General features: G+C 43.4%; 2 protein-coding genes across 5 annotated transcripts in view; both read right to left on the bottom strand.

Annotated features, from left to right (window-relative positions):
* Positions 1–8,414, bottom strand: part of braf (B-Raf proto-oncogene, serine/threonine kinase) — a gene marked incomplete at its 5' end in the record, with an annotated part of 62,747 nt that extends 54,333 nt beyond the window's left edge. The window contains 5 exons of one of the 3 annotated variants that reach the window (XM_079294640.1): positions 780–882; positions 1,730–1,833; positions 4,193–4,477; positions 4,673–4,774; positions 8,230–8,400. In XM_079294640.1, the coding sequence (XP_079150766.1) occupies positions 780–882; positions 1,730–1,833; positions 4,193–4,477; positions 4,673–4,774; positions 8,230–8,385 (750 nt within the window). Of the gene's footprint in view, positions 1–779; positions 883–1,729; positions 1,834–4,192; positions 4,478–4,672; positions 4,775–8,229 lie in introns of all 3 variants that reach the window. The other 2 variants (XM_079294639.1, XM_079294638.1) reach the window with 2 other exon arrangements.
* A 4,955-nt stretch (positions 8,415–13,369) lies between these two features.
* Positions 13,370–17,222, bottom strand: part of arhgef39 (Rho guanine nucleotide exchange factor (GEF) 39) — a 57,643-nt gene continuing 53,790 nt past the window's right edge. The window contains exons 11-12 of one of the 2 annotated variants that reach the window (XM_079294998.1): positions 14,736–14,833; positions 13,370–14,590 (exon numbers count right to left, since the gene is read on the bottom strand). In XM_079294998.1, the coding sequence (XP_079151124.1) occupies positions 14,551–14,590; positions 14,736–14,833 (138 nt within the window). In that variant the 3' untranslated portion in view covers positions 13,370–14,550. The remainder of the gene's footprint in view (positions 14,591–14,735; positions 14,834–17,222) is intronic. The other variant, XM_079294999.1, reaches the window with a different exon arrangement.

Genomic DNA, 17,222 nt, shown 5'->3' with positions numbered 1-17,222 from the left:
GATGCTTTGTCCGAAGACATCCTGGCTACATTAGTCGGTCATTAATTGTAAATTAAATGTGATAATCTGCCTCTGAGCCTGTGCGTGTGTGCTCGCATCCGTATTGCTCTTTAAAAGTGACGCCTTGTGTCACTGAAAGTTATTGAAACTTTGTTGCAGTGTTTCAGGGCGTTTTCACACCTTCAGTTCGTTTGCTTTGTTGCAGTTGCTCCTTTGTTCGGTTTGTGTTCACACTGCAACATTTAACAGCGGACTAAATCTTGTAAACAAATGCCACGCGCGAGCAAACTGTTCTCTCATTGGTCCGATTCTTATGCGGCTATGAAGGCTTAAAAGGCTCTGTTGCTTCTTTTTTTTTTATTATTATTAAGGGGGGGGGGGGTGCGCGAACCCGGTCGGGATGTAGAAGGGGGTGCGCGGCCTAAAAAGTTTGGGAACCGCTGCGTTAGAGGTATCTCTGTCTGTCAAATCACTGATATCACACATATTACGCATGTCCTTCATGATAGATTATCAGTGTATTTCTTGCCAGAATCTATCACGGCACATGAAGCAGAGACTCAACGCCGAGTAAGCAAGCCAGCCGTGGAGCTCTTAGCAGCGGCTCATTCTCTGCGAGTAGCCCAATTGGTTTCGATAAACGGCGAAAGGACGCCGGCAGCGCTACGTGGCTTTTACACGTCCAGTGTGAACCTGGTGTAAGGCTGAGCAAAATAATGAATATATAATGTTTATTGTCATTTGAGTTATGGTGTGACATTTTGTCTAACGGTACTTACAAAGTTGTGTGTGGTGAGTGGAACATTCTCCAGCACTTCTACATGTAACTCCTCTCCTGTCAGCCAGGAGATGTCTGTGTCCCAGCCAATCGGCTTCTTCTCTCTGAAAGAGGAAGTGGAGAAGTAAGGGTAAAGGTCTACACCTCACACTGCTGTTTGTCAAACACCATATAGAAAGTTGCAGAAACATGACCATGGTGGTTTCCAAAAGAAAAGCAGCACATGCCACATGTAGAAAGTTAAGTTAACCTTTCATTGATTCATAAGGTCCACATTCAGACAAGGTCCCCTTGTTCCTCCTTTTTGTTTGTTTCCCAGCATGCATTTCATATCAAACACAGTCATAACTGATATAATTTGCACGTCTGAAATGCTTTAGACTAGAAATGAACTGTTCAGATTTTGAATGTGTGAAACTATGCCTTAATTTTCTTTCTTTATATTTTCATATATACACACACCGGTACATTTATTGTGCCATACAGCTTTGTATTGCCTACGTTTTCTGAGACCTGCTGGCCTGTCAAATCCAGCCGGTCATCTCGGCAGGCCAGCTCTTGAGGTTACCAGCTGGTCAGCGTCCATGGTCATACCAGGAAGAAGAGTGTGACCTCAGCAGCTTTTGGTAATTTACAAATGGCTCGTTGTCCTCGTTACAACGGCGTATTAGGGCCATTGTAGATTAAAAAAATGTATTATTATGGAGCAAGTTTTTTCTCTCGCAAATGAACTACTTCAATCTCGGAAAGTTTTTCCCCCCAATATTACACCCCTCCCCTGGCTCCTTAATTATTATCACTTTTTGTTTTACCTACAGTGTGCCTAATACACAGTAGTACTTTATAGACTTTTAAACAGAAGATATAATTCCTTTTTGCAGGAGAGCAACTTATTTAATAAAGTAAGTGAATACTTGACACCACTGATAGGATGACTTCATGTAGACTTACCCGTCCTGTACCCTATAGACTGCACAGCATTCTGGAATGAGGCCTCGCATCATCAGAGCTTTCTTCAGCGAGTCTCTTACAGTCATCCCACAGCGAGCCGGAACCTGAACACACCACAACAGCACTCGCTGAACCAACATCAAAAAGAAAATGAGCTGACACAACCACACCAAGGGTGGATGTTGAAACTTTCAACTGTAAATTTGGAGTGAGAATGTTCCTTGTAGCAATTAGTCTCAGGGAAACCATCTCTCAGAGTGCTGGTAATAATAATAATTGCCACAGTGGAGTTCACCAAAGTGAAAAGTCAGTGACACGTGAGTTAACACTCATTTATTTCACACTGATCATAAATCTGCATTCTCATTGTTTCATGGTGGTTACGTTCTAAAGCACAAATAAATAACCATAGAACACTCATCAGATTGATTGTCTGTGGAGACAAATTCTTCAGTAAATTCTATGTGGCATTCAATGTTGTCGTGGTGAGACAAAACCGTTGATAATGTTTATTATTTTCCCCAACATGTTTTTTAGATAAAACTGGCGGGCACACTAAATTGCAGGCTGGAGAGTGCATTTACCGCTGCAACACCAGCAGCTTTGCAGGTTTTTAAATCGCTATGAAAATGCAGACAACAATGGGCTGACGGAACCTTTTCTTTCCTCGAAAAATAATCCCGGGACTAAAATTACCAGGAAGTGTGGTTTTTGAGAGTTTGAGACTTTAGGAAAGTAAATAATGGCGAAATAACTTATAGATTACTGTATATAAATAAGCTTTAGTTATGAATACACATTTTTACACAGCCTAGGTATGCTACCATGGGTCTCCAAATGGCCTTTTTTGGAAAGCGCTTAGACATACCCTTAGAAAAACATGTGTAAAATATTCATTTTCTGTGGTTCCACAGCTAATAAGTCCCAGCCATAGTCATCTGCAGGCATCTGTTTGCAAATTAATATTCAGGCAGAAATAAAAACCTTCTACTTCAGTGTGTTCAAAATTCTACTACTCAATGCTAGTAGGACTTACAGTGATTCTGACTGTTGGGGAAAAAACGTCAGAGTGTTACCTTTCAAAAGAGACCAAAACCATGCATGTACTCCAAATGGTTCAAGAACAGCTTTCAATTGACTTTGGGTATGCCTTGCATAGGCGTTTTAGGCTCATTTTACTGGAGTGGTAACAGGTTAAAAGGGAAATTCCGCCATTTTCAACCTGCAGTCACATTGTGGGAATTTGGTCCACAATTTTCGGAATATTTCTTTGGTCTCCAAAGCTTTGAGTTGACAGTAGTCAGTGGATGTATCTCACCTTGAGATCTGATCTCTTTTCATTCGTAAAATGTAAATGTACCACTCTATAGCAAGACAGAGAGGCCTGAACGCTCAACATTTTGGACAGCAGAGAATACAACTGGAAAGTTAAAAACAAATTTAGAAGTAAAAGCATTGGGGACTACTACTTGGTCTGTACCAAATGTTATTTTTGTACATTTAAAGCTTAAATTGTGGTTTTAGAATGAAGCATAATATTTTAGGAAATCATCACCTTAGAAAAAAATGTAAATCTCAGTTTCAAAAGGTTTTTTTTGTTCAATAAAATGATAGTTAGTTTTTTCATGAAATCAACTTTCTTTATTGGACCTAACTTGTCAGTGCGTGCCTTCCTTTGTGTGCAGGAGTGAAAATGTTAGGATAAAATTTTGTTGACCAAAAACGTGCTTTATTCTAAAATACCCTGATCTTTATCTGCAACTATACAAAAATACCAGTTCAAAAAGAAAGAGTACACATGCAAAAGAAAAAAGAAAGCTATGCAGCATTCAAATGTTGATTTAGGATTTGAATGTCAACGTTATGAATAAGGCTGCGAAGCTCCGAACCTCGGATGAAACCAAGCTACAATGATCGTAGTACCAGCGCTATTGCGCAATTATGCTTTTTCAGGTAAGCTTTGGTTTTCTCTGGGTGCACAAAGAAAATGTTATTCAACTTTGTAAAAATCCTGAAAGTTTCAGTTTATTGAGCAACACAGCCACAGCGGTAAGCTTCAGAAGGACTGTTAAAAGAAATGCTGAATGCGAGATTACACTGAGTTGCAGACGCCAACTTATAGCTAATTGTAATTTTTCTATAGAATCTAATCTATCATACTTCTGTCCACCCTGATAGAGGGATCCCTCCTCTGTTGCTCTCCCTGAGGTGTCTTCCTTTTTTCCCCAGGTAAAGGGTTTTTTGGGGAATTTTTTCCTTATCTGAGGCGGGGGTCCAAGGACAGAGGATGTACAGCTTGTAAAGCCCCTTGCGGCAAATTTGTGATATTGGGCTGAACTAATACAATTCAATTGAATGAGTAAAATTAATTTGCTTTTGGTTTCTTATATTGGACAAACCAAATCCAAAACCGAAAAATCATGTTCACAACATAAGCATCCTCAGAGAGGACGTCGGACATACCACTGTTCTCTGTTTGTTGGGCAGGAAGACCCTGACGATGGGCTTCTGGGGGGAGCGAGGGTTGACTCGGCCGGCATCGGTGGGGGTCTGCAGGACAGCTAAGGTATTGGGGGCTGAGGGAAAGGCCTGAGCCCCCCCAGCGACCCCACAACCTCCCATCTTGACCTCCAGAAGGGCTGGCATGGTAGGAGAGCAGGAGAAGTCTGTGCCGTTGCCCATGGCCTCCAGCAGCTGCTGCTCCCTCTGCTGCAGGGCGTCCAGTTTACTGGTGTACTCCTCATAGGCCTGACACAGACGACCCACCAGAACACACTGACTCAACAGCTTCCACACATGAAGTGACACTTACTGATATTGTCTTGTAATGTGTTACGGTGGCGTGAAGTGTATACTGCATGGATGTAAAACTTGTAATTTTATTTACAATCACAAGACGATATTTCTCTGCAAATGCATTCTTTCAAGTCAAAACTATCTTACCTCTAGATATATGGAAGGAGGGTTGTGTTCTCCTCCAAACTTGTCCAGAAGGGCCTCTAAGTGTTCCTGTGTCAACTTTATCATCTGTTTGATATTCCAGATCTGTGGGCAAGCAAAGCAAACAATATGAACAATTTCAAATCCTTCAGTAAATGAACAACAACCAGAGTTGAAGGCCTAAAGATTACAATTCCCTGACTTGGTCTTCCCTAAATAAGGCAACAGTTGATGTCCAAAAGATTCTCACCTAATGTCAGGGTCAGACTACATCATATATATGTACGGTAACTAGTGGTGTAACGGATCATGGATCGATCCGTGATCTGTGCGGATCACCCCTCACAGTTTGACACACGTGAACCACGGATTAACAGACATTGCTTTTTTACAGTTTAATCATCATAGTGTGAAATAAAGTTTTACTCCGGAGCCCCTCTATAAGGACAACTCACAGCAAGTTATGAGCTAAGCTAGATATGCAGACGTGGTGACAATAGAGTTTAAGACTGCCTGACGTTATGATATTGCCTTTCTGCATTAATAATTGAAAATTAACTTAAGACGGAAACCCACCGATTTCACGTACACAAGTTTACTCATCACGAAGAGTAGTCAGCCTGCTCTGGGGAGCTTCGTCAAGTCTCAGAAAGTAACCCTGATGATGTCATAGTGATGTCATCAGGGTTACCTCAGGTTGGAAATGGAGACCACAAATTAGGGAGAAGTCAGTGGTACCAACTTGGCCAGTGGCGTTAAGGAGCAGGTGGACATTTACCAGGTCTAGGGAAACCGTAGTATTGGTTGAATGAATGAATGAATTTTATTTATATAGCGCTTTTCACAGACAGTACTATCACAAAGTGCTTAACAGAGCAGACATTTAAAAGCATAAAAAACACAATGTGACCCTAGGGTCAATAAATGATCTACACAGAGTGAATAAAAAATGTTAAAGAATAAAATTAAAATAAAATAAAAATTAAATAAAAATGTAAAACATATTTTAAGAGCAGGTCTAGGACATGGGTTTACTTTTACACAAACGCCAGCCTAAACAGGTGGGTTTTTAGCTGGCTTTTAAAAGTATCCACAGTATCTGCGAGGCGCAGAGTTGCAGGCAGAGCATTCCAGAGCCTCGGGGCCACTGCCTCAAAGGCTCGGTCACCACGGCTCTTAAATCGTGTGCGTGGGACTGACAGAAGACCTAGAGCGTTTGACCTGAGAGTGCGGGCGGGTGAATAGGGGCGAAGTAGATCAGCTACATAAGTCGGAGCCTGACCGTGAAGTGCTCTGTAAGTGATGGTGAGAATTTTGAAGTGTATCCGAGATGCTACAGGGAGCCAGTGGAGGGATCGGAGTACGGGGGTGATGTGAGACCGTCGATTTGTCCTGGTGAGTAATCTGGCGGCAGCGTTTTGGATGACCTGCAGACGGTTAAGAGCAGATGCACTGAGTGATGTAAAAAGTGAGTTGCAGTAGTCAATGCGTGAAGAGATAAATGTGTGTATGATCATTTCTAATTCAGGTGTTGATAATACAGATCTCAGTTTCTGATATTTCTTAGATGGAAGAAACATGACCTGGACAGCTGCTTAACATGAGGGTCAAATGACATGGAGCGATCAAAGAAAATCCCAAGATTGCGCAGGTTGCAATGGGAAGCAGAGGAGAGTGGACTAATAATCTGCCTGATCATGGGGACAAACTCCTCTGGAGCAATAACTAGGACCTCCGTCTTAGAGTCATTGAGTTGTGAGCAGTTTTCTGCCGTCCAGTCTCTGATGGCATTGACACAGTCCAGGAGCCGAGTTAATGTGAATGCCTCGCTGGGTTTAAATGACAGATGAAGTTGGATATCGTCTGCATATAAGTGATAGGACACATTATAGCTTTTTATGATCGGTCCCAAAGGTAACAGATAAAGGGAAAATAACAAAGGCCCCAGAACCGAGCCCTGCGGTACACCACAAGACAGTGGAGAGGTAACAGACACAAAATCACCCACAGAGACATTGAAACTTCTGTCACTGAGGTAAGATGTAAACCAGTCTAACGCTATGCCAGATATGCCCACCCAATCACGAAGCCTCTTAGTCAGGATGTCATGGTCTACAGTGTCAAATGCAGAACTGAGATCCAGAAGAACTAACACAGAGCAGTCACCTGCATCAGCACACATGAGAATGTCATTTGAAATCCTCAGGAGAGCGGTTTCAGTAGAGTGTTGCTTACGAAACCCAGACTGGAACTTGTCGTACATATTGTGCCTCTCCAGTGCAGCAGTAAGTTGTTTGGCCACCACTTTCTCCAAAATTTTGGACAGGAAAGGCAGTTTTGATATGGGCCTGTAGTTCATGGGCAAAGCTGGATCTAAGTTAGGTTTCTTTAATATGGGCTGGATAGTGGCATGTTTGAAATAGGAAGGGACAATTCCTGTAGACAATGAGGAATTGACAATAGATGTTACTGCAGGGCCAATAGTTAGTATTGGTTGTATTCATGTCAATTGTTTTGGGAGCTTAGGACTAAAAGTCAGGATGGGTTAACCTCTGACCTCCACTCCTGTGAGTGTGTTTGCATTAAAAGACTTTACAACTGTGCCGCTGTCAAACTGACATGTTGACAGGAAAACTCCTAAACTTGCTGAGCTGATGAGACTTGTTGGACCTTAGCATGGGGCCAGGGGCCACATTAGTCTGAGGTTTCTGTTTAGAATAGAGAACATGTTAACCTCTATATAAATGTATGGGTAGGCCTTCCAGTAGTAATATCTTGTTTAGAAATATCTGAACAGTGACTGGAAGTATGCTGCTAATGCGATGGAGCCTGTCGTAACGGTCCAGCAGGGAGGCCTCTGACCTGCACACTGAACAGATTCCCAGGATAGGATCCATTGTCACTGTGTATTAAATGATGAGGTCACAGTCTGACAGAAGGGTCCGCCTGTGTGTGTGTGTGTGCGCGGACTGTAAAGCCTATAATATAAATAAAAGTAGCGTGTGTAGCTAAATTACACCTAAAACACAAGCACGACTTCAGTTAGCCTCCACCTCCATCATCATCATCATCATCATCTTTAAGGTGACGGACCTCAGTGGATTGGCCAAAATTAAACTGGGCGCATTAGAGTGCAGAAGAAAACAGTGTAATTGCGTATCTATTTTGCGTTAACGGCGGTGTGTGTGTGTGTGTGTGTGTGTGTGTGTGTGTGTGTGTGTGTGTGTGCGCACCAAGCTCTCGCTGCAGTGAGCCTGGAAGACGAAGCCAAGAGCGAATAGAGTAAAAGCAGCAGGCCCGAAATAAACACAGGCTCCGCCGAATAAAAGCTTCCCCACTGCTCGCACTCATCCGCCGCATTGTTCTGGTCAGTGGGAGCCGCGTGTTACGGTGGAATCGTTTACGTTTAGAGCGTCGCCTTGGTTCCCCGCACTGCATCCCCACGGTCCACGGTTACAGCCGGTGTTTCCTGAACGTTTACGTCCAGTTACCTCCGCTTGGAGCCCGCGTCCCCCTGCCCAGCTCAGACCCCGCTACCCCACCACCACCGCCGCGCTTACCTCCTCATCCTGCGGACCTCCGGGGATACCCGACGTGCAGGAGGAGTCCAGCCCTGCACCCAGCTCCTCCAGGCCCGGCTCCCTGCCCGGCTCCCGCTCCGTGGTGTCTCCGTTAAAGACGGGCGGTGGGGACTCGGCGCTGCTCAACGCCGCCATTTTAAACTGCGAGGAACTGAGTGGGAAATAATCGAGGGAACCGCAGGCTGGAGCTGAGGACGGGAGGGGGAGACAGAGACGCTGCACGGGGCACACAATCACTTCGTATTATTATCATCATTGTATCCTGGTGGGCAGTGAAGCTATTTTGTTTATTACTTTTACAACTATAATCATAAATATTACGATTATCATTGTATCCTGGTGGGCAATAAAGATATTTTCTATTATTTGTATTATTATTTTTACTGTCATTATCATGAGGCCCTGGTTACTAGGTCATGAAGTATATAGTTCAAATAGATCATGAAAACCTAGGGTGCAACCTTTTATGGTTCACATGGTAGCATAAAAAAATTGAGTTGTTTGTCACCAAAAGCCTTGCTGTTTATGTAAATATCATATTTTATCTCTAAAATGTAACTTCTTGTATAGACCTACATAGTGCATTCTTCTAACTAAACTATAGCATGGCACAAACTCGACTATGACTAAACCCTTTAGTGGAATATATGAGGCTGAAACTCGGCAGTTCAGTAACAAGGACCACGGCAATAACAATATGAGTTTCGAGAAGTTTATTGCGTGATGGAGGCAGGAACTCGGAGGTGGCGGCGGCAGAAACTGAGCACGCTGCGGTCACTGCGGCTCGGCGGCGACAGGAACTGGAGGTCGTTGCTGCTTGGCGGCGACAGCTGGAGTCGGTCGGACCACCGACCGGACACGGGGAGCTGGAGTCATCTGTGGCCCCGCGGAGGCGGGAACTGGGGCTCGCTGCGGCCCAGCCGAGACGGGAACATGACCCTTCTTCTGCTTCCTTCGAGAGTTGGGAAGGCCTTCTATCCACTGGATACTCAGAGGCCCTCCAAAGGCCAGACGGGTTCCTGCAAATTGCTCATACCATTCGGGGGAAAAGCGCACCAAATGATGGTCTGCTGAGTCCATTTCGGGTCCGATCATTCTGTCACGGGGTGTGGTGGAGGACTCAAAAGCAGACAGTCAGATGCAGTGAGAAAGGTTTTTAATGAGTCACGAACAAAACAGGAATCTTTACCGGAACACAACAGGCAATGACGAGACAAGAGACGAGGGGGGAAATCCGGCAGGCTGAAGCAGGGCAGGCAGGCTGTGAACCCTGGACCAGGACGAGCCAAACTTATACATGGCAACGATCTGGCAAGGAGTGCCTGAGAGGCAGGGCTTTATATAGTGGCTAGATAGAGGCAGGTGAAGGGAGTTAGGCTGATGATGAGGGAGGCTGACAGGTGCACTGAATGAGCGGTTAGGTGAGTGAGAAATAAAGAGACAGGAGAGAAGCGGCAGAGCTGAGACACTGCACACATAAAAAGCTAAATTAAGTGTGCAATAACTTTATGAGAGAAATATTAGATCCGGTTCTATGACCTCAGTATTTGTCCACAAACGGTGTGTCAACATGTTTCATGCTATATAGTAATTTAAAATGGTCAACACACTGTAGGTAATAAACAGGTTCTGGGTTTCATTCAACAACTTTTAAAACAATGAATTGCTCCAGAACAAACTCGCCTTCTCATATTCAGGTCCTGTAAGAAAAAGCACCAATATCACACTGTGAAAACACTCTGTTACAAGTAAAAGGCCTGCATTGGGTACAAGTATAATCAGGAAAGTAACAAAAAAGTCAAATTCTTCAAATGTCTTCTGTGCAAATATTTCCCTCTGAAATGGAGCGGGGTAGAAGTGGCATGAAAAGAAAAGACTTGCATTCTTCCGAACATGAACAATGGCAGATCAATTTTACTTCATGCACTGACTGAAAAAGCCCCCCACATGAACTTTGACCCGACGAATGAGTTGGAAGGGTTCTTCTTCTTTTCTTCTCAGGACAGCCCCTTGATCTTGAAGGAAATCTGTCAAGACAGACCTAGTGCAGGACAATCTTTGTGGAGTGAAAGATGAGCAAGAGAGGCAGATGAGGAGTGGGTTATGGTTAGGGGGTTAAAGGATTGAATTATTCACTGTCCATGAAAACTGACTCTGAACCTGGGAATGAAACAGCCACCACCCATCACCACCCTAACCCAAAACGGGGCTTCCCTTGTCAAATGATCGGACTTTGAAGTTCCACAAGCACAAGCACACGATACTCCATCCACACGAAATAACCACTCCATCCCAGCCGGGATTGGAGTGGTTCAAAAGATGAGACTCTAATATTAATTAGTCTTTGTTGCAACGTTTGAGTTTTTTGCTCTTTCTTCAGGCAAAGACAGACTTACTCTGTGATGTGTGTCATGTACACCCTTGGCCAAAACAAATGTAAATTTTTGCAAAGTCTGCTGCCTCAGTTTTTATGATGGCAATTTGCATATACTCCAGAACCGAGAAACTCAAATAATTGTAAACAGAGTTGGCAATCAGGAACTTAACAATACATACCTTTTATAAACGTAGATGTTTCCATTGTTTGAGATTTGGTAAACCTCAAGCTGCACTATTATGTATAAAGAAGACAGTACAGTGAGTCAGTAATGTGAGATGAGTTTTGTATGAATACAGAACAAATGCAAACAAAACAGTTAACAGTCAATTTTACAATGGTTTACAAATGAAGTGAATTTGTGAGGCTGAGGTAGATAAAAAATATATACAAAATACAAGGAACAAACATGGGAACAAACGATGCATATGTGGAAATAGCTACAGCAGGATCTTAGCAAATGACTCATATAAAAGGATAGGCCTATTTATTAGTATGACTATATATGAGTCATAATATGAGTTATATCAATTGAAATTGACCAAAGTAAGAGCTGACTTACTCACAGATGTGGATTATATGACAAGAAGTCATCGAATGGAGAGAGTTCAGCACCCACATGTCGAGGAACTCGTCCTGTTGCTGAACATATGTTAGCTCAGCATATCATACCAGTCAAGGTATATGTTGCGTCAAAACTCAGTTTCTTTGAGTCATTTATTCACAGTTGGAATAAATTACTCTGTGCCCAAAAGAATGTGGATGCTGGTAAAGACCCTGTAAGCTCAGCCGTAACGGGTTGAGTGCCATCGTTGAGCCCAAGACCTGTCTTGAGTTAGTCCAGGCCCAGAGTCCAACACAAAGCTGGGCCTCAATAAATGAGTCCAGGGCTTCTCTGAATAATAAAGAGGACATATTTCCTGAAAAGGTCAGAAACAAATCTGATGCTTTAATCAGTCACAGCAGCTTTCAGGGATCCTATATACATCTTTCCGTTATTACTTTAAATCATATTTCTGTCTGATTGTGCCCACGCATGGTCCTTTACAAACAGACGTAGTTCAGTTCTCCGAGGTAATCAATGAGGCTACATTGGGAGCAGTACGTATCGACCTCATAGGGCAGAGAAACGTGTTCCATGTATGTTCTGGTCTCTGCAGGGCGTCACCGGCTCTACATGATGCAGTGGCAATGAATATGTGAATATGTGCATTAACAGAGAGGAACACTGACAAACCATGTTACTGGTTAAGAGTAAATGAAGATGGCACACAGCACAAATTGAAAAGTTTCAGGTTCCCCTGAAAAAAAAGCACTTTCAGGATATTATCTCTTTTGAATGATGCAGCTGCAAGTCTAAAAACTCCCAAATCATAGCGCAACATGTGAACAGTCTCTCTGCAAAGTTAGACTTTGATAAAGTGAAGCAGAACAAAATTAGAGGTTTTAGTACAGAGAGGTCAGGCGAGGTCACCAAAATGGTCATTTTGGAACCAGCTGTTCCATTTAAATTTTCTATACTATACAACTATATATTTCACTTTTATATCACTGACGGTGTTCAATACATCCAAATACTGCAGTCTGTCTTCATTTTGAGAGCCAGACTCCTCTGAGCTCTCTGTGCGTCGCTGCATCATGGAGCTCGTCTGACTCCAGGTCCTCTGTGTCTACGCGGACCTGTAAGTCAGTAGCCCATTGGTCGAATAAAGTCATTGACACCTCTTTCGACACATCAGAGTCCAGACTCTAGAGAATTGAGCCACCCCCACGTGGAAGAGATTGCCAGCACTGTTAGCCAGTCAGGATCAAAAACGCACCGTCTCTCGTGAAGCGTACAATTCGATACGCCGAAAGTCAAATCCCCCCAGGTGTAGAGAACACCCGCTGTAGTCACGGAAACAGATGCATGACAAACGGGACATCCGATGAACAGAAAACAAAACGGGATTTTATGCTTTTGTCTTTGTGAAAACGGCGAAAGGTGAGCTGTGTTTCTGATAATAATCGATAAAGCGGTTTGTGTTTCTGGTGTTTGTTGGCTCATATCTCGGTAATGGTTTCACGGAGAGACATAAGAAACTGTTTTCCTTGTCAGCATGCAGCTGTCTCTCGGTAGCTCCGAACGGAGTGCGGAGTCGGCTCACTCGTGGCGAAATATGACTGATATTTTGGTAATTCGTAGTTGTTTGAGTTGTGTAGAATTGTTTGGAGCATGTAAAAACAGTTTCCATGATCTTGTAGCCCAGACTATTTTCTTTAATCAGGTATATAACCTGGTATGTGTAACATTCATTATATTCATTCCTGAAAAGTGCATTGCACGACACTCTGTACGCTAAACTTTCTCGATGGACAACCACTGGATTTAATTCAACCTGAACGGAGACTTCAGATAAACTCTGGAATATATTTTGGCCCAGAAGAAGAACTGTCTTTTGACCTCGTCACTTGTGAGGAAGATGTTTTATTGGACAGTCTGAAGGAGGGGAGTGGAAACGGGTTCAGTTCATGTGAGCAGCTCGTGTTCATAGACAGACTTGAAAAAACACGAACTTAACGACTAAATGATGCTTTTCTGATGAAGGTCCTTGGACCAGACTGCTTTCATTGGTGGGAGGAGATGTCGGACAGAGTGCGTTGTGCGTTGATGGGTGTGATGAAATACACAATCACTTCTTTCAGAGTTTTATTTGGGACATTTAAATGACATCATTCTCCATCCATGATTTGTAAACCCTATAAAAGCTTTTGATACCAAAATGGTGTCAAAATTAGCACAATAATAATAATGATCTGTAAAATACACACTACGCTTGAAAATGCAAAATATTGTTAATAAAATGCAGAAGAGAAGCACATATCTGTTGATTGGTTAATAAAAGATATAATGAAGGATAAATAATGTAATAAAAGATATAGAACTTCACATCTGTTGACCAGGTTTTCTTGCCTGGATGCAGATACACGGAATCATTGCTAGAATACAGTGCAGCAGATTAAATGCACTCATGCCATTCATTATGATCATAACAATAACTCATCACAGTGCGTCTCACATGTAGAAGCTATGAGCATCTGTATATCTGGTACATAAAACAATCAAATCAGACATTCCAAGAATTGTACATTTGAACAGATGATCATGTTAGTGTGAGGCAGTAAAGCTGCGTAAAGGAGGAACCGTGGTCACGTGACCCGGTCCAGTCCAGGTCACATGGGCCGGACAGCAGCAACAGGAAGGATTGGGGTGAACTCGGATGTAGCAGTGCTGTAATAAGGAGTGTACACTGAGCAGCTATCTAGTGTGATCATGAATACATTAGGGATCAGCGAGCTTAAAGCGGGGTAGTGATCTGGGGGGGGGGGGGGGGGGGCTGTCAGCTCGTGCTGTAAATACGTTCCCTGGATGAGAGACAACACCACGCTGGATCTTCAGTTGGATCATTCTTTAAATCAAGCATACTGTTGTGAGTTTCTCAAGATTACCAACCCTAGACTCTGGGTTATACTGAGCACTATTATAAAGAAAATAAGACATTATAAGATAACAATTTATATAATAGTCCCTTATAACTGTTGTTGTTTTAAAATGACATTTTTTAAAAGTCTATTTATTTCATAATAGTGTTTTTCCCAAATGTGAGGCGACAATAGACGCGTCAGGGGAAAGACGACATGAACTCATAAAAAGGTGTTTGGCAGCAAACTGCTTCCAGTTAAACAGTCGTCACATCTTTGGTCTTTGAAGCAGCAGATTGAGAGAGTTACATCTCCAGGATGAGCAGAAGCTGCTGTTAGTAATAATACAAATCTCCTGACTTGCACAGTAAAAAGTGCTTTTGTGTGTGTTTGGCAAAACTGAGTGGAGCACAAGAGTGGGTCTGAAGTGATGGTGCAGGATGCACCGTCACCTCCATCCCTTACAGGATCACACAGCTGGACGAGGACGCCTCTGCACTGCTGGACACACATTCAAATCATATTGGACAAGAAAGCAACCGTATTACTGTAAAGATCAAAGTCAGGTCAAAATAAGCAGAAGACGTTTTTGCATGGAAGAGATGAAAGCTTGCCGAGAACAATAAAGGAAGTGAAAGGATCTCACCTCTGCTCTGGAGCGTCACACTGCTTCAGCCTCTTGGGGGCGCTGCCCCCCCCCTCACCTGGAGGCTTCTGAGCTCGCTCACTGGTCTCAGAGCTCACCTGAAGAGATGGGCAGAGGAACCTTTCACTCCATCAGCAGATGGAAACTGGCTCTGGTATTAAAGAGCCTCTGAAAGATGATGTGTGACTAAAGAAGCATTGTTGGGGTCTGACTCTGACCTCACATGTGCTTAAAGGAGCACATGCTGACCTGGGTGCTGATAAAGCCAGGCTCCCTAAGGAAGGTGACCACACCCAACAGCTCCAGCCAAACTTAAATGCTGGCCCCTCATTGGCCTAAAGGGACCCCCCACTGGTTTTATGACCGGAGGACAGGAATCTGATAAGAACAAGTTTCAAATCTCCCTTTTCCTTCCGAGCTCGCTTGGTGCCAGGAGGTCCCCAAGGAAACGTTTGCCTCTCAAGAAATCCTATTATGTCATAAGTTAAATTCGCTGGACGAACATAGTGTTTTTATATTTCAGTTTTTGGTGTCTGGGCTTACTTTGGTGTCATTTAGTGTGTTATTCCTTCAGCTGGTTTTGTTTAAGTTCCTGTAGTGTTTAGAACGTGTTATTGTGCTGAGTCCTGCTGTACTGAGTATTCACTGCTGCTGTAACCGTGTTGCATTAGATCAGTTACTGCTTGTGGATTTGGAGATTGTGATTTTATTGGAATCTGACCGCAGAGTTTTTACGTGACAGAGAAGGTGTTCTTACATCGTACGGCAGTGCTAAGTGCCTTGCTTTAGAGGTCGGCTTTCCTTTCTTTCTCTCTCCCTCTTCCTACTAACACGCACACACATAGTTAGACACACATACTGATTGAGCTAACCATCTCAGACACGTGGGTACGTAGTCTATTGTCTCAACCCACATTGTGTGTCGATCCACATGGTTACATACGTAGCCACCTCCCCCTATTTTGTCGTAGTTCTTTTACCTACGCCATCTTCTTTGTAGTCCACGGGGCGTGGCCCCGCTTGAGATTACATTCTACCACTGTCTGAGTAGTTCGCTCCTCCCCTACACACAACACCCCCCATATACATACATGTACATACACACATATATATATGCTCTCACTGCAGTTTGTTCACTTGACTTTAGGTATTAGACGTATAATTGTATGATAGTGTTTGTTGGCTTTTGATATTATTTGATTTGATCGTTTATTATTTGGATGTAATAAACTGTTATATTTTAAAGAGCAGTCTTCTGTGAGTACTTGTGCATGTGTGTGTGATAGCAGCTGGATGTCGTGGCCTGTGCTCGAACTCAACCTTCACTGTTCGCTCTGATTGTAGAACAGTACTTTGACATTTGGACATTCTGAGTGAACACTCATTTTGAGACTCAATTTATAGTTTGGTTATCGGTCTCTGTTCGCAGGGTGGTGCCCCGTTATTATTAGTAATTAGTAAAAGGTGTTGAACACGGTGGAGGTTTTGCGAAATCGTGTTGTCTCTACCGGCAAAGCCTTGGTTAGATCAGGCATATGACTCTGAGGCTCTTATAAGATTGCACCTGTCACACAGACAGGCTTCTGTTGTCCAAAACCCCCTGTTGCACTGATGTGTACGGGTGGGCGCACACACACACACACACACACACACACACACACACACACACACACACACACACACACACACACACACACACACACACACACACACACACACACACACACACACACACACACACACACACACACACACACCGGTCAGATCAAGGTCAGGATGATCTCATTCACCTACACACACAAACACACACACGCATGCGCGCTTCTCGGTTCATGCCGAGGGCAAGGGGAAGCCCGAAGTTCAAGCAGAGGGCGAAGACTGAGGCGCCACCAAGGCAGCCGGAAAGAAAGAGGCACTAAAACAGGTGCCGGACAGGAGGGTAGTTAGTCATTAGAATAAGAGGGTAGTAGAGACTTCAAAGACAAAGTCACTAGACCGAGTCATCACATTTGATTGACAGTAGTCGTCTGATGACACAAGACCAGCTGACATCACGTCTGATTCAAACGGATGCACTCCTTTCATTTCACTTCAGTGTGAGCCTGTCCTCATCTGTGGTGCATGGCGTTCCCCCACGCTAACCATGCTAACCACGCTAACCACGCCACTGCAACAAAAGCACTGCGAGCTAAAAGCCAATAAGTGTGTTTTATTAATGTAATCTGCGCATCAAAAGCTTTGTTTTTTATAATACTTGACCAGCTTGGCTGTAGAGCTGCTACACGTATGTCATGACATCAGACATTGAAATCGCTGGATGTTGTTTTTGGGGAGCTCCGCGAGTTGAAATGAAATAGTCAGTTTGATTCCTTTCGAGGATATTGATTGTTTTGATTCATCGGTAGCAAATTAGTTGCAGCCCTCCAGACATTATCTTGACTTAATGCAATGCAGAGCTATTAGACTGTCAAGCATATACAATGGGTT

Source organism: Melanostigma gelatinosum, assembly GCF_949748355.1.
Source record: "Melanostigma gelatinosum genome assembly, chromosome: 22".
NCBI lineage: Eukaryota > Metazoa > Chordata > Actinopteri > Perciformes > Zoarcidae > Melanostigma > Melanostigma gelatinosum.
The sequence above is the reverse complement of the archived record's forward strand: the minus strand, read 5'-3'. Positions and strand labels throughout refer to the sequence as shown.